This window comes from Choloepus didactylus, chromosome 20 (genome assembly GCF_015220235.1).
Source record: "Choloepus didactylus isolate mChoDid1 chromosome 20, mChoDid1.pri, whole genome shotgun sequence".
NCBI classification, from domain to species: Eukaryota; Metazoa; Chordata; class Mammalia; order Pilosa; family Megalonychidae; genus Choloepus; species Choloepus didactylus.
In genome coordinates, this window is record NC_051326.1 from 15,251,657 (window position 1) to 15,274,891 (window position 23,235).

At 45.7% G+C, this 23,235-nt stretch overlaps 1 protein-coding gene across 2 annotated transcripts in view; it reads left to right on the plus strand.

The window, feature by feature from the left end:
* The window catches only part of DPYSL5 (dihydropyrimidinase like 5), a 101,101-nt gene that overhangs the window by 21,056 nt on the left and 56,810 nt on the right, over nucleotides 1-23,235 (plus strand). For both annotated transcript variants that reach the window (XM_037813292.1, XM_037813293.1), the window contains exon 2: nucleotides 22,825-23,089. In XM_037813292.1, coding sequence (XP_037669220.1) covers nucleotides 22,829-23,089 — 261 coding nt within the window. In that variant the 5' untranslated portion in view covers nucleotides 22,825-22,828. The remainder of the gene's footprint in view (nucleotides 1-22,824; nucleotides 23,090-23,235) is intronic.

The following is a 23,235-nucleotide window of genomic DNA, read 5'->3' on the forward strand; positions in this document are numbered from 1 at the left end:
TTCTCCACATCCTTGTCAATATTTGTTATTATCTGTCTTTTTATTATTGCTGTCCTATTGGTTGTGAAATGGTATCTTATCGTGGCTTTGATTTGTATCTTCCTGATGGCTAATGATCTTTTCATGTGTTTATTGGCCACCTGTATATCTTTGGAGGAATGTCTATTCAGACCCTTTGCCCAAATTTAAATTGGGTTATTTATTTTTTTATTATTGAGTTGTAGGAGTTCTTTATATATTCTTGATACAAGTCCCTTATCAGATATATGATTTGCAAAATTTTCCTCCCATTCTGTAGGAGTTAGTTCCTATTTATTGCTTAGTTTTTATTCCATTGTTTATTTGGAATTAGTATTACATTCCACAATTTGTTTATCCACTTACCTGATGATGGACATTTGGGTTCTTTCTAGTTTGGGGTTATTGTGAATAAAGTGTAAGCACACAAGTATAAGTCTTGGTGTGCACATAATTTTATTTCTCTTGGGCAACTATCTAAGTAGTGGAATTGCTGAGTCATGTAGTAAGCGTATGTTTAACTTAATAAAAAAAAACCTGCAAAATATTTTCCAAAGTGGTTGCACCATTTTATGTTCATACCAGTACCTCATGGTAATACCAGTTGCTCCACATCCATGCTAACTTTGATATCATTAATCTTTTTAAGTTTAGTCATTCTAATGGGTATACAGTGGTATTTCATAATGGTTTTAATTTGCATTTCCCTGATAATTGATGATGTTGAACATCTTTTCAGTTGACTATTATATCTTTGTGAAGTGTCTGTTCAGATCTTTTGCTTATTATTTTTTAATTGGGCTGTTTGTTTTCTTATTGAGTTGTAAGCATTCTCTTTATAGCCTGGTTTTAAGTCCTTTGTCCAATAAATGTTTTGCAAATATTTTGTCCTAGTCTATGGCTGGGTATTTTATTTTCTTAACAGTATCTTTTGAAGAGCAAAAGTTTTAGATTTGATGAAGTTCCATTCACCAATTTTATTATGCTTTCTTTGTCCTAACCCAGGTCCTAAAGATTTTCCCCTATGTTTTCTTCTAGAAGTTTATGGTTTAGCCTTTATGATTAGGTCTATGATCCATTTTGAGTTTTTTTTTTTTTCCCCACATGGATATTCATTTGTTCTAGCATCATTTGTTGAGAGATTACCCCTTTCCCCCATTACATTACCTTTGTACCTTTGTGAAAAATCAATTAACCATATATATGTGGATCTATTTCTAGGCTGTCTTTTCTGTATCATCCATTTATTTGTTTATACTACACCAATTCCATTCTGTCTTGATTATTGCAGTTTTACAGTGCTTCTCAAATTCAGATAGTGGTAAGTCTTTAAAGCTTTGGTCTTTTTCAAAATTGTTTTGCATATTCTATGTCCTAAGCATTTTCATATGAATTTTAGAATCAGCTTAACAATTTCTGCAAAAATGCCAGTTAGGTTTTGAGTGTAGTTACATCAAATCCATAGATTAAACTGGGAGAACTGACGTCCTAACAATATTGAGTCTTCTAATCCATGAATATGGTATATCTCTCAATTTATTTAGTTTTTCTTTAGTTTCTCTCAACTGTGTTTTTGTAGTTTTTGTTGTACAAGTTTTGAACATATTAGGTAAATTCATCATTTTTGATACTATTATAAATGAGATAGGCTTTGATATTGTAAGCTGCCTCAAATCTGTCAGTTATCAGAGATGCAATGGATCACTTATTAACTACAACAGAGCAAGGCAGATTGGAAGGGAGGACCAGAACTGTGATGGGTGGGGTGGGGGTGAGGGGACAACACGCCCTTAGACACTGGAGCACCTTCTCCCACCAGGCAGACCTCCCCGACAGCAGAGGAGCCCAGGCAGGCGTTTGGCATGGACACAGGCAGGTAGAGCACAGTGACAGGAGTGCAGGCACAGGTGGTGAGGGGTGGCAAGCCACTGGTGTCAGGAGTGTGCCAGCAGGTGGAGGGGCCTCGGACACGGGGCAGGCTCAGGGCTAGGTCCTGACTCCCTGGAGAGAGTGATAGGCAAAAACGAGGAAGAGGCGTGCCATCCCATGGAGGATGAGATACTAAGCCCCTTACCAAACAGGGCTTGGGCACAGGAAACCAGGTACCTGATGTGGAATCTGGGGTCCACCCCTCAGTGGCAGGAAAGGCGGAACCCACGTCAGGGCTTGTGCAGAGCCTGCAGGTGTCCTAACCTGGAGTCTCAACATCATGGACTCTGGCTCTTTAAAGTTGCCTTCAGGGATTGGTCCTGGGCCTGGGCTGGGGGTGCCCTGGGTGTGGGGTGAGGTGAAAGGGGCTCCCAGGAATGGAGGTGGGGGCGGGGGGAGGCTGTCAGGGACCAGGGATCAAGGGAAACCGGCAGCCCTTCTGGGGAGTAGAAGGGGAATGGAGTGTAAGTGTTTGCGGAAGTAATTAGGTATCTGCCATCAGTTCCAACTCTACCTTTCTTCTAGCAGTGGCAGGTGAATAAGAAAAAGAGGCAATGTTAGTGTTCAGGGATGAGTCAGATAGACAGACAACCAGCTTTCCCACTCCACCCATTTCCTTGTTCTCAAGAGCTATAGATCGATTCACTCCTTTTGCTGGTAGTTTACTCGGAGGATGCTGTGCAGTGGCTGGAAGGAAAGTCTCATTACCTCTCTTTGTTTAAGCAAATGAAGATATTGCCACCTTTTCAGACTTCACTGTCAGGAAAAGCCTTTGGAACCCCAAACAGTTAATTGCTGCATCTGTGTAATGATTTGGTCAAGGAATGTGGCACCCAGAGAGGCTGGGCTGGAGAAGATGTTCTGCTCCTACTTTGCAGGATCTGAAAAGTGGTGTTGCTGGGGACTGGAGGCTGGGCGGATGGAGGTGGAGGAGGGAGGCCATTTGCTGTTACTGGTGGAGATGACCTTTCATTTGTGCTCCTCACTGAAGATGATGCTTTGCTGCTGGCTCGGTCCCCAGGTGAGGGGGCTGTCCTTCACTAGGATGGGGAACCTAGAAGAGGAGCCAGGTGGAGACAGTGTGATGAGTTTAGTTTTAGATGTGATGAGCTTGAAGGGCCATCAAAGTAGCAAGATCCAGTAGGCCATTACATACACAGACTGATGCTTGTTAAATAAATATGCCTGAGATGTTAGCTTGCTAGTGAATTTGCCTGCCCTGACACAAACTTTCTCAGTGTATTCTACCACTTGTGCTCTCTTCACCAGGGCTGTTGATTCCAAAGCCAGCTCATTATAAAATATTTTAAAAATTTTAAAAATAAATAAAAAATCAAATAGTACAGAGAGATTGAGTCCCCCTACATTTTGCTTCCCTGAGATAACCCCATTTAATAGTGTCGTGAATAACCTTCTTACTGTTTTATGCAAAAAGTTTATTTGTAAGTGAGAGTTCATATATATAAAATGTATGTAATATTTCTCTCTATGTATGACTCTCACATATATAAATGCACATGCAGATATACAAACCATGAGTCCTGTTCTGTAACCTGCTTCCTTCACTTAATACTGAATCCCAGATAACCTCCAGCACCAATACTTAGGGGTCTCAGGCCAGGTGGGACAAGCTGAGAGGGAGATGCAGATGCTGAGTACAACAGGAGAGCTTGCTGGACTCTCAAGCAAGGAAATGACATTATTAGATCTGCATTTTTGTGTAAAAATACAAGTATAAAGTACTAGAAGAAAATACAGAGAGACATGTTTATAAACTTTGGTGGGGTTAGGCTTTTCTTAGCATAATTCTCAAATCAGAAACCATAAAAGATAAGACTGATTTAGTGTGACTATATAAACTGGAAAACTTTGATACAACAAAAGATACCACAAATTACTTTTAATAAAGGCAAATAAAAACTGGCTGTTCTAGTTTTCTAATGCTGCCAGAATGCAAAACACGAGAAATGGACTGGCTTTTATAAAGGGGGTTTATTTGGTTACACAGTTACAGTCTCAAATCCATAAAGTGTCCAAGGTAAGGCATCAAAAATCGGGTATCTTCACTGGAGGATGGAAAACCTTTGTTAGCTGGGAAGGCACGTGGCTGGCATCTGCTCCAAGTTCTGGTTTCAAAATGGCTTTCTTCCAGGACATTCCTCTCTAGGCTGCAGCTCCTCTTCAAAATGTCACTCTCAGTTGCTCTTGGGGTGTTTGTCCTCTCTTAGCTTCTCCGGAGCAAGAATCTGCTTTCAACGGCCGTCTTCAAACTGTCTCTCATCTGCAGCTACTCTCTCAGCATTTTCTGCGTTCTTCAAAGCGTCCCTCTTGGCTGTAGCAAGCTCGCTCCTTCTGTCTGAGCTTATGTAGTGAGGCTGAAGGTCCAACTAATCAAGGCCCATGCTGAATGGGCGGGGCCACACCTCCATGGAAACTGTCCAATCAGAGTCATCACCCATAGTTGGGTGGGGTGCATCTCCATGGAAACACTCAAAGAATTACAGTCTAATCAACACTGATAGGTCTGCCCACACAAGATTACATCAAAGATAATGGCATTTTGGGGGACATAATACATTTAAACCAGCACACTGCCTGTGACGTGTTTGCAGTATATAACCTAGGATTAATATCCTTAATATGAAGAAGCTCTTGTAAGTCTTAAGAGAGAGACAAATACTCCAATAGAAAAAAATAGGTGAAGGATATGAATAGGCAGCCCATGGGGTGGGGGTGGGGGGCCATAAATGGCTAATAAGCAAATGAAAAGATGTTCATCTTTATGATAATCACAGGAAAGCAAATGAAACAATGAGATTACATTTTTCACCTCTCATAATGACACAGACGAGAAAGGACAAAGCCCAGAGTGAGAGAGAAAAGCACACACTCTCACCCACTGTTGAAAGGAATCCAAACTGGTACAACCATACCGGGAGGGAACTGAAAATCTATATGAAAGCTTAAAGTGGGTATGCCGGTTTGAATGTATTATGTCCCCCAAATGCCATTATCTTTGATGTAATCTTGTGTGGGCAGACTATCAGTGTTAATTAGATTGTAATTCTTTGAGTGTGTCCATGGAGATGCGCCCCACCCAACTGTGGGTGATGACTCTGATTGGATATAATTTCCATGGAGGTGTTGGCCTGCCCATTCAGGGTGGGTCTGAATTAAATTACTGGAGCACTATGTAAGCTCGGACAGAAGGAGCAAGCTGCTACAGCCAAGAGGGACACTTTGAAGAACGCACAGGAGCTGCAGATGAGAGACAGTTTGAAGATGGCTCTTGAAAGCAGACTCTTGCTCCGGAGAAGCTGAGAGAGGACAAATATCCCAAGTGCAACTAAGAGTAACATTTTTGAGGAACTGCAGCCTAGAGAGGAACGTCCTGGGAGAAAGCCATTCTGAAACCAGAATTTTGGAGCAGATGCCAGCCATGTGCCTTCCCAGCTAAAGGAGGTTTTCTGGACACCACTGACCATCCTCCAGTGAAGGTACCCAATTGCTGATGTGTTACCTTGGACACTTTATGGCGTTAAGACTGTAACTGTGTAACCAAATAAACCCCCTTTTATAAAAGCCAGTCCATCTCTGGTGTTTTGCATTCTGGCAGCATTAGCAAACCAGAACAGTGGGCATCTCACATCTAAGAATTTCTTCTAAGGGAATAATCGGACCAGTGCACAAAGATGTATTTATGAGGACATTTCATGGCATTGTTGTTTATAATGGCAAATATTTTGAGAATAAGCTTAAGGTCTGTTCATATGGGGATGGTTTAAATAAATGGGGTCTGTTCACACAATGGAGCACTATGCAGCCATTGAAAATGTTCAGTATCCCAGCACCTAGGATGGTCCCTGGCACGCGGTAGCTGCTGACCCTCCTCTGTGACGATTTGCATTTTAGCAAGTTCCATCTGCTAACTGTGGAGGCCGGGCACCCAGGTAGAAGGTGGGGAGATCAGTTAGAAGGTGCTTGGAATAGTCCAGGTAGATGATGAGGGCCTGGACTGAGAAGTGGCTTTGGAGACAAGAGGACAGATAAGAATGGATTTCGTAAGTGGGGCTGACAGTGCTCGGGTGCGGGATTCTCTTTGAGATGTCTCCTAAACCGTTAAATGCACCAGCGAATTGAAATGTTAGCCCATTAGCACAGTTCAGATCTTCTGGTTCTTGTGTCATTTGTGCCTTCCATACAGCTGTGTGACCTTGGGCCGAAATGGCACCTTCTGTAAGATGAAAATGGCTTATCGACTCCAACTGTGAGGTTGTGTTCCAGTTAAATGCCACATATTTAGAGATTTTGCAGCCCCTGACACACAGTAGGGCTCCATGAGCATTAGTTCTCTGGTCACCTTTACCCCATTATGTCGGGTTATTGGGCCAGTTGTCACTTTCTGACTCATCTAAAGGATTCCTAGAGAGAGAAGCTGAGCTCAGCCTTTATTGCTGGGTTTCCACAAACCCCCAAGGTGCCCCGGACAGCTGGTCTCTGCCTGGGCACGCCAGCTCTCTGCGCGGTTGCCCGTGCTGCCCTTCTTAGAGTCCCCAGTCTGTTTTTCTCCAGAGAATACCTGGCCTCCAGTTCTTTTTCATCCCTGCTCTGTCCTTTTCTGGTCCATGAGCACCACCTGATTTACCCTCTGCACTCTCGTGTATGGACTGTCGCTATGTTCCCTCTCCCTCTCTCCAGTCAAGCTGTGCCATGTACTGAGGCATAAAGATCAGCACCCAAATCACATTTGCATCCCACGACCACTCTCAGCAGTCTGCTCCAGATGCTTCCAGGTGTCCCACGACCATATGGCTCATTCAGAAGCCCTAGCCAATTGTGCTCAGCACATCCCTTTATCCCTGCCTCTCCAAGCTGCTTCCTCATCCCAGTTGGACCCTCAGCCCCACGGCAGCAAATCTGCTGGCCATTCCCAAACCATACTTGCTCTCTTCGCCGCTTGTATTTTTCTCATCCCAGAGAATGCCTGCTTTGTCACTCTGCCCCAGCCTTGCACCAAACACCCTCACAGCCAGCAGAGAACTCTCTTTTGAGAAGCCTTCCCTCCCGCCTCTAATAACCCGTTACGCGTGGCTAACACATGGTGCATGCAAAGCATTCACACCAGCGTCCCATTAGACTCTCACAGCTGCCCTTTGTCTTTCCTTCCTTCAGCCAGCTTTTAAGCCCTTCTGTGTGCCAGGCCTCTCAGAAGGATGAAATAAGGCATAGGCTTTGCTGTTGGAGATCCAGTCTAATCGTGTGAAACCCACAGTTTCCTCCATGATAGAGTGGGGATAATAATGTTTAATTACCTCAGAGTTGTCGGGAGGTTTCTGTGATATCTTGCATGAGCCTAACTCAGAAAGAGCTCAGTATAAGCTGTGACGTGGTGCTGGTGGGGTTGAGGGGTTATAGCTGAGGGGACAAGCATGGAGCAGGGAAGTAAGGTGCCCCTCAAGTGGCGAGAGGGGACAAACGCAGAGCCGGGAAGGAAGGTGCCTCTCACGTGGTGACAGGGGACAAAGCCAAGGTCGGGCCTCTCTGTGCCCCCTCACCCCATAGCCTGCTCTGTTTCCTCCTCACAGCCCTTTGCACCCCCACTTACTCCCATTCATCCTCTTCTCTGAAATCTGGCCAAACTAGGGGGTGGGGCATCCCTACCCCAGGCCAGGGCAGTTGGCCATTTTCACCCCCCGGCCTTTCTCCTGAGAGTGCCCACCTGGCCAACCACTCTCTGCGGGCACAGTGCTTCCCGCGTGTGCCAGGGAAGAGCCTGCCCCGGCAAGGGGGCGATCGAGCTCCATTGGATGCCATCAGTCATGTGTTTCCAAGAACACTGAAGAGATTTGCTTCCCAGGCTCTGAGGATTCTGGATTAGGGTAAAAATACCTGTGTGCCTCAGTGATGGAGGTGAGTCAGGCCCGCAAGGCAGTGGGAGATGTTGAAGTCAGCAGCAGGTGTAAAAGAAGTTGCTTTTAGGTGAGTGAGCTGGAAACACATTTTAGCACAAGATGAACTATCCAGTGCTCTTTGAAGGAGTCTTCCATCTCAGAGAAAAAGGGAGCTTGGCTTGTACTTTTCTAAAATCGATTTAATAGTTGAAATAAGGAAGGACACAGGGTTGTCCCAAAGCCCATCCCTTTTAGCAAATATTCCCAAGGGAGGCAGATGATTGTAGGACTTCCTGAAAAGAGGAGGGAAACATATTCCCCCTATTTCAAAAGTAGTTACGTGTTTGTAAAGCACCATATTTATTTCTAATTATAAAATCAATATATAATTATATAGAAAGTTGGGGAAATCATTTGTAATCCCACAATGCAAACATCATCATTTGCTCCCTTCTGGTCTGTTTCTGTGTGTGTGTTTTTACATGACTGTAACAATACTTGACATCATTTTTGTATATAGGCAGGCAGTCATTCTAATTTTTTTATTTAAAAAATTTTTATGATACATGCAGAAGAATGCAGAAAAATATATGTGCAGTTTAAAGAATAACTTTAAAGCCAATACCTGTGTAGCTCCCACCAGGTAAAAGACAAGCACTTGCAGCAATCAGGAAGCTCCCCTCCGTGTGCTGCCCACACAACCCCTCCTTTCCCGTAGAGACAACCACACTCCTGACTTCCCTGATACATATCTCCTTGCTTTTCTTCATGATTTTATCACTATGTGCCTAACCAATATAATTTTCTTTTGCTTGATTTTGAATTTTATGTGAATGGAGTCTCTCTTCTTGCCTTCAGTATCGTCTGTGAGATACTGTACATGCCTGTGGTTCATATTAATATTTAGTTTAGGAGAGAAAAAGCTGGAAGTTGTATATTCTTCCTGCTCAGTTCCTACCCCAAATCTATCTTCAAAAGGTCACCCAGGTTTGTGGTGCTCTCACAGTTAGGAAAGCGTGCTCTCTTCCCCGTGATCTCGCTGCTCCCCACCCAAGGGGGGGGTCTCACATTAAGGAAAATCCTCCGCCCCCTCCTTTCTGGGCTGTGGGCGCTGGCCCTCCCTCTGCCCTCTAGCCCCCGTCCTAGGTGACTGGAGGCCCTTGAGCTGCAGCTGCTGTCCTTCAACCTTCGGAAGGAGCTGATGGGTTGGTTCCTGTGGCCTGGAGACAGCTGGCAAGGGCCTGGGAGCACAGCAGGCCAAGGAATCTGCCAGGAGGGCAGCCAAGGGGGAGCCTGTGCCCATGGCGGTGACCCTACTGGACAGGCAAAGCCTGGCACTCTCCGGTTAACACCTTGGGCAGGGTCAGGAATTCTGGTCCCCAGTGTGTGCCGCCCCACCACCCTTCTGCCACAGTGCTGGAGATGCTGGGCCTGTGGAAGTGAGACGGACTCCCTTGTGTTTGCTGGTGCCTGGTCTCCAGGGCTGCGGAGGGAGAAGCCCACCTGCCCTGAGCTCGGTGAATAAATGAGCACTTAAAAGGAGCTCAGCTTCTGCCCAAATGCCAGTGACTGGCACTGTGCACATACAGGTGCACATGTGCAGAAATACCCGGGTAAGCCTCTCCTCTCCCAGCAGCACACACACCCACAGGCCCTCAGCTCCGGCTTCCAACAACTGCCCTGTTTCCTTTCTGCTCCTTAGAGCTAATCTCATTGAACAAGTGGTCTGCGGCTCCGTTTCTTACCACCCTCTTTCAGTTAATCCTTTGGAATGAAGCTTTGGCCCTCTTCACACGATGGTGCTTGCTCATTGAATCCGGCCACCCTGGGTCAAAACTTCTTACTTGATCTTAGCTAGTTAGGGATCTAAGCCCCCTTGGATTTAAATACGCCTCCCCAGAAGCTCTTCAGGTTTCATTGAACTCCTGCGTGGCCTGTGCTACCTCTTGGACTTCACTTGTTGCTGCTCCTTGGTTCTAAGCTTGGTTTTTAAATCTTCTCCGGACCTGCCCTTGTTCATCCTAGTCACTCCCTTTATGTTGACAGATTTGGATCATGTTTCCCTTCCTTCTCCTTGTACTTCCCTGAAGAGACCCATTCCGTGAGCCGGGCTCTTACCAGGAGTCTTATCGTCTCTCACCTACTTGGTCCTGTTCTACCTTCCCAATGGTGCAGTGACAAAGATGGTGGCACATTCCACATTCAGATGTTTCGTGGTCTTGTAGAGATGGTCCCCAAGTTAGAAACACCCTGGGCCAGCCCTCTTGCCCAGTGGTCCCAGGTGACACCTGCCTCCCATGAGTTCGATCCCACCCTGCCCCTGGGATAATGGCTACCAGGCCTGCTGGGACATAAGGGGCCTCCTGACTAGCCAGTTAGGTGCAGGCACCAGGCAGAGCACCCAGAGGCCTCGGAGTGGATGTAACATTGGCCTCAGCCCTCTCTAGCCTCTCCTTCCATGTGCTCGCCCTCTTCCTGTCCAGGTCCCTGGTACCCAGGCCCCCCGCTAGTCCTTGGCAGTGCCTGGGGCCCAAACTGAGCCACAGCTGAAGGAGGGAGGACTGGCCCTTTCCCCACCCCAGTTCCTCTCGGAACATGTGGCACAGAACTCCCAGGTGACCAAAATCAGACCCGCCCACTCATACCAGCCGTGCCCCGGGCGCTGACCCTGGCCTGGGTCGGGGAGGAATCCAGGAAGAGTCCCAGGTCTCAGGATGGGGTGACTGGGGAGAATGGAGCTGGTTTGGGACAGGGTGAGTTGTGGGGCCTGTGGAATGCTCCAGAGGCATTTGGAGAGTATTAGAATGCCCCCACTCCCTCATTCAACAGGGAAGGGGTGCAGGTTCCTGCTTACCTTGGGAGGTAGAGAACTGGTCACGAAGAAATTAGTCACAGGGCAGGTTTGCGGGTGGGATGTGGGGAGAGGTGGTCAAAGGGACAGGAACAGCTGTGATCAAGTCTGTTTTTTCTTTCACTTGTCACTTAATTGTTAATTATTAGTTCATACAAATTAATGGGGGAAGTAATTCCCTCTGAGAAGGGAAGGAGTGGGATGAAGGAAGTGAGTTGGGGATGTCGGCAGTAAGGCGGTGGCGAGTTCACACGTGTCTGTGTCATTATTCTTACATATATTTTATAAAGACTACTTTAAATCTACCCAAAAGTTGGCAAGAACAACTGAGAATTAATCATAAAGTTACACTGTGCTTTAATATTAGTTGCAAATTGTTTAGTAGTTTACTATTTAGAAAACAGTTTACATTTTTTTTTTTCCATTTAATCTATTCACTTAAATGCTCAGCATTTCCCACTCACCTCAAACTTCCCTTTTTTGGCTTTTGTGTTCTATCAAACCTTTAATTTCTTCTCATTTTTTCAGCTCAAAGAGAGTCCCTTTCCTGGATGATCCCAGGGTGCTATTTGTGAAAGCATTCTCCCTGGCCCCCTTCTTTTCGGAACGGCTTTCCCATTGAGAAGGCGGTTAAATACCATCCCCCTGTTTCTTTTAACCATGTGCTGATCAGAGGAAGAAAAATAGCTGCATGTTTTCTTTTTCCTCTCCAAACAACTGCCACATATGGCCTTGGATCCTTTAGCAAATGTTATCAGCTTGGAACAAGGGAAAAGCCGTGCCCTCCTGCTTCTCTGTGGGGCAGGGCTGGTGTCGAATCGCCACCCCAGATGCCATCAGGGTGGGTGGAATGCCTCAGACCCTTCACATCACAAGGCAGCTTTGAAGCTCTCCTCTTGCCTGTTCCTGGATATCTGTAAAATCATGCCTTTTCTTGTGGATTCCAACAAAAGGGGAGGTGTGTGTCTTGGACCAATTACTGTCAAGTTAGTAAGGTGTTACGCAGGAAGTGTCCCTTTGCCCCATTCTGGCGCTGAGCCCCAGGGTCTCCCGGAGTCCTCCAGCCGAGCTGCTGGCGGGAGGCAGCTGTGCGGGGCAGGTGCACGGCTCTCCTCGTCTCACACCTCCGTGCAGGCACGGGGGAGCTGTGGAAGGCGATGACAGAAGCAGGCGACTCCAGAGCACCGTGTCGGGGCTGGCACTTCCTTGGCAGGGCTGCCACTGTGCGCCTTCGAGGAGCCTACATAGGGTGTGTGCATTTCATGAACAAGAAGCAGTTGCCATGACTTGACTTTCCATTCCACAAGATGCTCCCTCTGAGACCTACACTGGAAATTCTCAACTGCAGTGAGAACAAGGGGAGGGGGTGGGGGTTCCCTGTCAACCCACAACCCAAATGGTTACAGAATGACAATAACTGTTACTCTTAAACGTGAAGAGGTTTCCTCATGAAAGGCTGCACTCTCTGCTGAGAGCCTTGCCCCCTGCCCCCCGTTCCTCTCCACCCCCTGCCCGCCAGAGGCCCCTGTTTTCCCAGCTTGTGTACCACCTAAGCTCCAACCCATAGCTGATTCAGGAACATAAAGACTCCATATCAAGGAATCAGGAAATTGGGGGATATAAGCTGGGTACAGTTGGATAAATCTTGGCATATCAAAAATATCCACTGTCTTGCTTTGAAAGATGCTTCCCCAAATGAATAGAACGTTCTTACTATTCTTCTATTTGTAGCTTAACACCTCCCCTTGAGTCCCGCCTGGATGGGTAAACGGAGGTGCCCAGGCCCTGAGGGAGAGCCGGGGTGGACTTGAATGTCTGCGGAGCTAGAATCCTACACTTCTCGTCTGTTCTTTCTAGTAGCTTTAACCAGCCGGCAGGTTTCCCATTTCTGCCTGGGAAGACAGACGTGTTTTGAATTCTTTCATTTGCATAGACAAAATAGCTGGATGGTTGAAGTTCCTGGTTGAACATATGGACACGGGGGATATAGTCAGAAGTGTTAAAGGAGGTGACATTTATTTTAAGGCCCAGTTGTTACCTAATAATGATTTGATTATAATGTTCATTTTTGTCTAATGTAGTAAGCCAGTGGGCCAGATTCTGGCTCTGTCTACATAGTTATCATGTTTTGGAATAAAATAGGTGACTTGAAGAATCTTGAGCTGGTAAAATGGATTCCGACCTCCTCTAGCTCTTAAGTTTCTTTCTGACCACGTCCTCTGACAGGAATGCTCCCCAGGGCAGAGGGAACGACAGCCATAGCCAGCGGCGTTTGTGCTGCTTAGGAGCATGCTTACAGCTATTACCCTCAAATCTTTTCACTTCAGGGGGACTTTCCTAAGAGGTTCAAGATATCCACTCCATGATGTTCATGGCTCCGTAGGGGCTGCAGCTGCACCCTAGAAAAAGGTGCCAGTACAAAGCCAAGCAGGGAAGGCTGTGGGGCTGAGGCGCTGAGGAGGTTACTGGGAGAGGCCATAACGAATATCAACAGTCAATAATGAGGGGAGGCTACAAGGCTTAGAAGGCTGGTAGGCAACTTGGCAGTGAGGAAATGTGTGACCCGACGTTCCCACCATCATCTCACCGTCAGCCTCACCCCCTTAAAGGCTCTGGTCTCCGGTACACGGTGAGAGACACCCAGGTTAAACCAAAGTCCGTTGAGTTTGTGCGAAGGTTTTTAGGCAGGAAGGGTCCCCTTTGCCCCTGAACCATTTAGCAATGCAATCACGTTCACCCACTAGACTGAGTCTCTTAGGAGCAAGGCCTGTGTCTTTTTCAAAGCTGTCTCCAGTGCCGGACCCTGGAAAGGAATGAATGAAGTTATGTAGCATTTTAGGACATGCAAATGGTGTTTTCAAAAGGCATGCTCCAGGAACAGGGTGTGTTAAGCAGCTGTGCTATGATATTATCCAAACAAACCAGTGCAGGCCCTGAGTGTCCGAGGCTTGGGGAACCCCAAAAGGCAGAAGCCCGGGAGGCGGATCTGATGCCGGCAGCCCCCGGCCTGAAGCTGGAAGTTTGCTTCTGGGCAGAGGACAGGGACGAAGGTCAGTGTTGTGCCAAATCCGGCATCTGGGCCAGGCAATTATCCACACGGAAGGGCTCCCAGGGGCAGCTTACGCCGTGGGGCCTGGGTCACTCCTATTCCATCTCAGCCTGGAAGCTCATGGCCAAGGGTGTGGGCTCTAAAGACAAACTGCCCAGCATTCCACCCTGCTGTGTTACCAGCTCGACCTCAAGAGTTCCCATAAGGTCTCTAGGCCTCCGCCTCCTCATGGTAAGAATGGGCAATGACGGTTTCCACCCCAGGGCTCTGTAGGGCTCGAATATATGATGTCTACGATGGACTTGGCAGAGGGCCCCTCTATAGTAGGTGCTCAGTAATTACTAGTTAGCCAAGTGAACACAGTTCTCTCAGTTTGGGAAGGAATTCCCTCTAAGGTAGTCCCAGGATTTCAGTCTAGCCTATATCTACAGGATTAGTTCAGGCTGGTGCCAAAGGGATCCCCAAGTCACCCCGAAAGAGGCCTGGAGTCTCCAGACCAGCTGGTATTCCTTGGGCCACCTAGAAGTGGAGAAGAACAGGCCCTCGGTGCCCAAGGATTCTGTAGAAGGGGAGTAGGTGTTAGAGCTGCCGGCGACTCATCACCCCCCAGAAACGATGGCAGAGGAAGGCACTGAGTCAGCGGGGCCTGAGTGAAGCGTTGCATTGGATTCCTTCTGGCTTCTTTTTAGCATTAAAAAATAAACCAACATTTTAAACATATTTTTTCAGATTATAAAAGATCAGGCAGATTTATTCTATAAGATTGGAAAATGATAGAAAACTATGAAGAACATAAAAGCTGAGCGTAACTTTTCTACCCATAAACGAATCTGATTACATTTCTGTTAAGTCAGACAGAGCCAGGTTCGAATCCCAGCCTGACCCTTTTGTAGGTGTGAGACCTTTAAGAGGTTATCTGATATTTTCAAAACTTCTGCTGCCTCCTCTTAAAATGGACTAACAGTTCCTGCCTTGTTCCTACCTTGCGGGGTTGCTGTGTGGATTTAATGCCTGTAAGGCACCTGGCACGGCGTGTTCGCTTCCCGAGAGCTGATGTTTTTATCCCTCTTGAAGTGGAGACCCTCGGCTTAGGTCCCAGTGTCGAAGTTCAGACAAGAGTCCCCGGTAAATGATCATCACATCATCCTCCCAAGTTCTCCACCCTCCAAGTGTGTGCTGTGGTCACACGTTCTGGATTAATAAGCAAACCAGTATCCTCATTTACATTGACGTAATGACCATGCGGCAATTTCCCAGCATAAATATTCCCATTCTCCCCCTCTTATCTTAAAGCTGCTCTAAAAGGTGAGGATTATATGTTTGCACAGCAGGTTAGATGTGTGTCTCTTTCAGCATCTGCCACCACCACCATTTCCCATTTCTAAACGGCAATTTGGATCTGTCCTTCTGTGTTCCCACCTGGGCTTGCCTTCGTAAAGAGATGGAGAGAGACTGCAGGCCTTGCCGCTTCCCTTGGGCAGAGTAGCCACGTCCATCGTCTGAGAACCAAACCCGTTTCCTTGTGATTGCGTGATAACCAAAGATCCCCTGAAATGTGTTGAGCATCTTCCTGTATCTCCAGCCAGACTCTTCCTCGCTGCCTCTTTGCTCAGTGCCTTTCTGACTAGGGGAGTGGGGCCCCTCTCTCCAGAACGGTACCCAGCAGGGAGCGGACGTTCACCAAACACAACGGTTGAAGTGTAAGGAAGCGAGGCCCCCTTCCAACCACCTGTCTTGTTCCCAGCACTCCTGCTCAGGGCAGTGGCTCCACCAAGGGCCAGCTTTTCCCAAGAGCAGGAGAACCTGCCGGGTAGGCAGAGGAGGTGCCTACAAAACCTTGGTCCTTGGGTGCCATGCACTCCAGCCTGCCCAACTTGGCAAAAGGTAAACTGCTTTAACCACAGGTGCCCAGGAGAGCGGGCCTAGCCTAGGTGTTTTGTTTGTGTGTGTGTTGCGTTTTTCATTTTATTGTGATAACATAGATATGATGTAAAATTTGCCATTTTAACCATTTTTGGATGCTCATTAAGCATAGGTATTGTTGTTGTTGTTTTTTAACTTTTTATTTTGAAATACTTTCAAACTTACAGGACACTTACAAAAATAATAAACCCCATACCGAGAACATATCCCCCCAGATACCCATATCCACCAATTTTAACATTTTGCCACATCTGCCATATCAATTCTATCTATACATCCATGTCTATCTGTATATTTACCAACCCATTTCCTGAACACCTGAGTGTAGGTTGGATACATCATGCTCCTCGAACACTTCATACTGCCATGCACATTTCTTAAGAAAAAGGACATTCGCTTATGTAACCACCTTAAGTGCACTTACCAAGAAATTTAAAAGATTTTGCAGACCGTATATCAGTTTTTTCATATGTCCCAATAATGTCCTTGAGCCTTTTCTCCTCCCTTCTTAGATCCCATCTGGATCACCTATTGCATTTAATTGTCACTGACTCTTTAGTTGCTCTTTTTTTTTAAATTGTGGGAGCATATATACCACATAAATTTTCCAATCTCAACCACTCCCAAGCATACCATTCAATGGGATTAATCACATTTGTAATATTGCAGGACCCTCACCACCTTCCAGTACTTTCCCATCTCCCTGAACAGAAACCCCATGCCCGTTATGCATTAATTCCCCATTCCCCCCGCCCCCACCCCTGGCAACCTGTACTCTAATTTCTGTCTCTATGAGCTTGCATACTGTTGGTTTCTTTATGGTTACCATGGGGCTTAAATTTAACATCCTAAATTTGTAACAATCTTGTTTGCCTTGATACTAACTTAACATCAATAGTAGATGCAAACTATGTTCCTGTAGTCCTCTGTCTCCCCCCCACCTTTATGTAGTTCTTATCACACGTTACATGTTTATTATCCCTTATGAGTCTCAAACCACTGATTTCTCATTACATTTTATGCATTTGCCTTTCCAATCCTGTAGGAAGTGAAAAGTGGAGTTACAAGTTAAAAATACAGCAGGACTTGCATTTATATTTACTTATGTCATTACCCTTACCCAAGATCTCATTTCTTCATATGACTTTGATCTATTGTCTATTGTCTTTTCCTTTAACCTCCAGAACTCTATAGATTCTCTTGTAGGGCTGATCTAGTGGTGACAAACTCTTTCAGCTTTTGTTTATCTGGGAATGTCTTTGTCTCGCCTTCATTTTTGAAAGACAGTTTTGCCAGATACAGAATTCTTGGTTGGCAGTCTTTTGCTTTCAGCACTTTAAATATGTCATACCACTGCTGCTCTTCCTCTTTGGCTTTCAATGAGAAACTGGGACTTAATCTTTTTGTTGTTGTTGTTGAATTTTATTTTGAAATAAATTCAAACTTACAGGAACAGTTGCAAAAACAATACAAACCCCATACACAAAACTCCAGCATACCCCAGCCACCCTCCACCAACACCCCAGATCCACCAACTTTAACATCCTGTCATTCTACCATTTCTTTCTTTCCCTCCCTATATATCATCCATCATCTATTGCTCTGTCTTCTGAACATATGAGAGCTAGCTGCACACATCCTTGAACAAACAATATAATTCACATATACATTTCCCATGAACAAGAACATTCATTTATGCAATCCCATTAAGCGTAGCTAAGAAGTTCAAGAAATTCAACATTGATACAAAGCTTACATTCTATGTTTAATTTTTTTCTTATGTCCCAACTGTGTCCCTTTGAGCCTCCTCTCCTCCATCCTCAGATCCCATCCAGGATCACCTTGGCATTTAATTGTCATTATCTATTTAGACTTTTTTTTTTCAATTGTGGAAACATATGCAGCCTAAACTTAGCATTCCAACCCCTCCCAAGCATTCCATTAGTGGGATTAATCACATTCACATTGTTGCAATGCCATCAACTTCCCATCATCCATTATTAGAAATTTCCCCTTACCCCAGACAGAAACCCTACATTCATTTCTTAACTCCCCAATGCCCCATCCCCCACTTCTTGTAACCCATACTCTACTTTTCATATCTATGATCATATTCTCTGATACTTTCTTTGTGTTTATCGTGGGGCTTAAATTTAACATTTTAAATCTATAACAATCTTGTTTTCTTTGATATCAACTTAACTTCAATAAGACACATAAACTATGTTCGTATACTTCTCCATTCCCCCACCATTATGTAGTTCTTGTCAAAAATTACATATTTTATATTGAGTCCAAAACCACTGATTTATCATTACACTGTATGTCTTTTAGATCCTGTAGGAAGTAAGTAGTGGAATTACAAATCAAAAATACAGTAGTATTGGTATTTATATTTACCATGTGATCTTTACTGGAAATCCTTATTTCTTCATGTGGTTTCAATCAGTTGTTTAGTGTCCCTTCCTTTCAGCCTGCACAGTTCCCTTTAGCGTTTCTTATAGGACTGATCTACTGGTGATGAAGTCCCTCAGCTTTTGATTATCTGGGAATGTTTTCATCTCCACCTCATTTTTACCTCCAGGTGTTTGTGAATTTTCTAAGTCTCTTGATGGTTGTTGACTTCTGTTTGTATTCCATTGTGGTCAGAGAATGTGCTTTGAATAAATTCAATTTTTTAAAATTTATTGAGGCTTGTTTTATGTCCCAGCATATGGTCTATTCTGGAGAAAGTTCCATGATCACTAGAGAAGAATGTATATCCTGGTGATTTGTGATGTAATGTTCTATATATGTCTGTGAAATTTCTCTATATCTCTCTCTCTTTTCTTTGTTTCTCTGTCGGTAGGGCTCCCTTTAGTATCTGAAGTAGGGCAGGTCTTTTATTAACAAAATCTCTCAGCATTTGTTTGTGAAAAATTTAAGCTCTCCCTCAAATTTGAAGGAGAGTTTGCTGGATAAAGTCTTCTTGGTTGGAAATTTTTCTCTCTCAGAATTTTAAATATGTCATGCCACTGCCTTCTCGCCTCCATGTTGGCCGCTGAGTAGTCCCTACTTAGTCTTAAGTTGTTTCCTTTGTATGTGGTGAATTGCTTTTCTCTTGCTGCTTTCAGAACTTGCTCCTTCTCTTCAGTATTTGCCAGTCTGATCAGAATATGTCTTCGAGTGTGTTTATTTGGATTTATTCTATTTGGAGTTCGCTGGGCATTTATGCTTTGTGTATTTATATTGTGTAGAAGGTTTGGGAAGTTCTCCCCAACAATTTCTTTGAATACTCTTGCTAGACCTTTACCCTTCTCTTCCCCTTCTGGGACACCAATAAGTCTTAAATTTGGATGTTTTATTTTATCTATCGTATCCCTGAGATCCATTTCGATTTTTTCAATTTTTTTCTCCGTTCTTTCTTTTGTTCTTTCATTTTCCATTTTGTGTTTCTCGAGGTTGCTGAGTCATTGCTCAGGTTCCTCTAGTCTCGTGCTAGGAGTATCCAGACTCTTTTTAATTTAGTCAACAGTTTCTTTTATTTCCATAAGATCATCTATTTTTTTATTTACACTTGCAATTTCTTCTGTATGCTCTTTTAGAGTCTTCTTCAAGTCCTTTATGTCCTGTGCCATGCTCTTCTTCATGTCCTTTATATCCTGTGCCATGCTCTCATTGTTTCTCTTCAGTTCTTTGATTAATTGGTCCAAGTACTATGTCTCTTCTGGTCTTTTGATTTGGGTGTTTGGGTTTGGGTTATCCATATCATTTGGTTTTATCATATGCTTTAAAATTTTCTGTTGTTTTTGGCCTCTTGGCATTTGCTTTACTTGATAAGGCTCTCTGATTTGTCAGATCTACAGCTTGGTGGCGTACACTTTCTTTAACTAACCAGCAGATGGCATCCACAAGTCACCTATTCCCCTCAAGTCAGTTCTCCCCAACTTTGTCTTTGTGGTGTGTAGGGGTCTGATTCTTGTGGGGTTCAATTGGTACACCAAGTTTGGGTGTGTTGTTGGTGCTGTCTGCCCAGAATGTGGGGCGTGTGTCTGAGCAGTTAGGGAGTCACGGCAGCTTTAATAATTAAACCTCCCGGGCGTTCCTGGAGATTTAAGGCTGTTCCAAGAGTCTAAACCTTCAGCTCGGTCTCGCCACAGACCCACAAGTCCTTGGTATTGGCGTAGGGTCCTTGGGATTTCTGAGTGGGTCCCTCTTCCCAGCTGTGCCCTTCTTAGGGCCTCTGCTGAGGGATGGCTGTGCTATGTCACAAGTGCGCGCCATCCCTCAAGGGAAGTTCTGGGCTGCCGGGCCGTGCAGGGGCGTTCCCAGCCTGCTGTAAGGATTGCTGAATGTGGTGTATTAATTTCCCCCTTTTCACACAGCTCCACCTTGCCAGCTCCAGGACAATCAGCTGTGGGTGCACCAAAGGCTACTGTCCACGCCTGATATTGTGGTGTGTGCTCATGTTGCTGAAGACACCCTCCGTCACACTGGGTCCCTTGGTGCATCTCTGGGCTGTGGTGCCTACGCCAGGCAGGAGCATTCCCAGCCCGCCGGGAAGATGGCTGCAAGGGGCATGGTTTTTTTCCCCTTTTGGCTAACCTCTATCTTCCTCGTTCCGAGACAATTAGCAGCGGGTGTACAAAAGGCTATCTTCCATGCCAGATACTGAGATGTTTGCACAGCCCGTTCTTGCCACACTTTACTGTGTGGTTCTTGCTGCTGTATCTGCAGCTGCTTTTGGGTTTTTTTTTTAAAAAAGAACTAGTCCGCCTCCAAATGCCAACCCACAGTTTCCCCACACTGCAGTGCGGCCGCCGGACATTCAGCCAGCTCACTCACTCATTTCCGAATGCAGACTCCTGGTTTCACCAAGTGCATGGTCCCTGTGGATTTAGCAGACCTTGTCCAGCTGGTGCATCATTGGAACTGGTGTTCTGGGTCACTTCCTGGCTATTATCTAGTATTTTTCACGGAGGTGTTTTTTTGCCCTGTCTCACCTAGCCGCCATCTTAAGTTCTCTCACTTAATGTTATCGAGGCTCCCTTGTATGTGACATCTTGCTTCTCTCTTGGCTTTCAGAATTCTCTCTTTATTCAACATTTATTATAATATGTCATGGTGTGGATCTATTTGGGTTTATCCTATTTGGCATTCAATGAATATTATAGATGCATATATTCATGTCTTTCATTAAATTTGGGAAGTTTTCAGCCATTATTTCTTGAAGTATTCTCTCTGCCCCTTTCTCTGTCCTCCTGGGACTCCGACAGTGTGTGTATTGGTATACTTGATGGTGTCCCACGGGTTCCTCAGGCTCTGGTCACTTTTCTTCATTCTTTCCCCTTTGTATGCCTCAAATTGAATGATTTAGGTGGTCTTATCTTCAAGTTCACTGATTCTTTCCTCTGCCAGCTCCACTCTGTTGTTGAATCCCTCTAGGGAGTTTTTAATTTCTGTTACTGTGGTCTTTAGCTCTGTTTGGTTCCTTTTCATAATTTCCATCTCTCTATTGATATTCTCTTTGTATTCTTCTATCATTTTCCTAGTTTCCTTAAATTATTTGTCCATGTTTTCCTTTAACTCTTTGAGCATATCTAAGACCATATTTAAAAGTCTTTGTCTCGTATGTCCTAGGTAGGTCCTCCTTGTTGACTGGTTCTGATGCTTTAGTCTTCCCCTTTGCTAGGGCCATCACTCCTTGTTTCTTTGTATGTTTTGTAATCTTTTGTTGAAACCTAGACATTTTGATATTTTACTGTGTTATTGCTGGAGTCTTCTAAGACTCCAGCAATAATGTAAGTCTTCTATAAGCGTATATCCAGCTAGTGTTATGACAGAGGTTTCCTTGAAAGCCAGGAGCTAGCAACAAAAACCACGAGAAGATCCATACAGTGAGTTTAGTGAATAGCTCGAGGCCAGTAGCTTGGGGCCTCCCCATCTTTTCTGCTCATGCATCTTGTCTTGTGCATGCACATGTGGCACTAGGAATGCCACCATTTACACAGATATGAATTTCCCCTCTTCCCTAGGAAATAGTTTCCTCATGGTTCTGGGCACTGTACGGTATGTCCTACAGCCGGCAATCCCTTGCTCCAGGCAGCATGACTTGACTGCTTCTCCCACAGCCTTCCATAGAGAGCTCGGTGAGCCCCCTTCTACACACAGGACAGGTTCTGGGACAGCGAGCCTGCCATGAGTGTCCTGGTTCAGTCCCTCAGGCCAACATGGGACACATTGGGTCCTGCACCCATGCTCCCAGCATGTGCATGAAGGTCACTCTGCTCCCTCTGAAACCAGGACCAGGGACCCGCACTGAGTGAGAGCCAGACCTGGGCCAAGCCAGTGAGGGGCGGTGGGGAGGGCCGGTCAGGGCACCACAAGATCCAACCACTTTTAAGCTGCCTCTTTCTTGATTTGGCACATGTCCTGTTACTGCAATCCTTTAACTGTTTTCTGGAGCTTTGAGAAGGATGTTTCTGTCAGTTCTTTCTGGTTCCCACAGGATTTTAAAAAAATCTCCTTAGATGAGCTTAATGGGCCGCCTCTGTGATAACCTCAATTTGGGGAGTGTCCTTCTTGGGGCAAACCTGAGAGGGTGAACTGAAACAGAATCTGTCTGAAGAATGTAATGAATTAACCAGCTGTGAGGTTTAGAGAATGTGGCTCTGAGACACGCCCCAGGAGCCTCTGATGTTTCCCATGTACCGTGGGGGTGTGGTGGAGACAGAGCATTTGGGTTTGACTCTGCTACTTGGGAGCCACAAATTCCTTACCTAACAATTTTGTGTTTCTCATCTATAAAATGGGATTCCTCATGTTGTTATGGGGATAAAATGAGATAGTAGGTATGAAACTGCTTTATAACCCAGGCAGCATTTCGGGAAGGTAAAAGTTGATGTTTCTTTGGCTCTGGCTTTACCCTTATGCCGCTGTGTCAGGATTCCCTGTAAGTCCTGCTGTGCGTTCAGCGGAAAGCTTGCGACCCAGCTGCCATGGGACCAGGTTCCTCGGGCCGTGGAGAACTTCCTCCCCATCCCTCCCCATCCCTCCCTATCCCTTCCCCCTTACCCTGCCCATGGAGGTCAGCGGTACTGGGGCTCTGATAGGAAGGGTGGGATCTTGGTGACAGCTCAAAGGGAGTTTGACCTTGGCCGGTGTCCCCCTCTCTCCTTCTGCAGGAACATGCTTGCCAATTCAGCCAGCGTGCGGATTCTCATCAAGGGGGGCAAGGTGGTGAACGACGACTGCACCCATGAGGCCGATGTCTACATTGAAAATGGCATCATCCAGCAGGTGGGCCGCGAGCTCATGATCCCCGGAGGGGCCAAGGTGATCGACGCCACCGGGAAACTGGTGATTCCCGGAGGCATCGACACCAGCACACACTTCCACCAGACCTTCATGAACGCCACGTGCGTGGACGACTTCTACCATGGGACCAAGGTAAGGCTCCCCTCACTTGCGGTGGCTTCCTCTCAGCTTCTTTGTTATGTTGTCCAGCAGTTCCAGGCCAGATCCACGTGCTCAGGGCGCTCCCACCATGTGGCTGAAACGAGGCGGGTGTCTCAAGGGGCGATGACGGCTGCTAG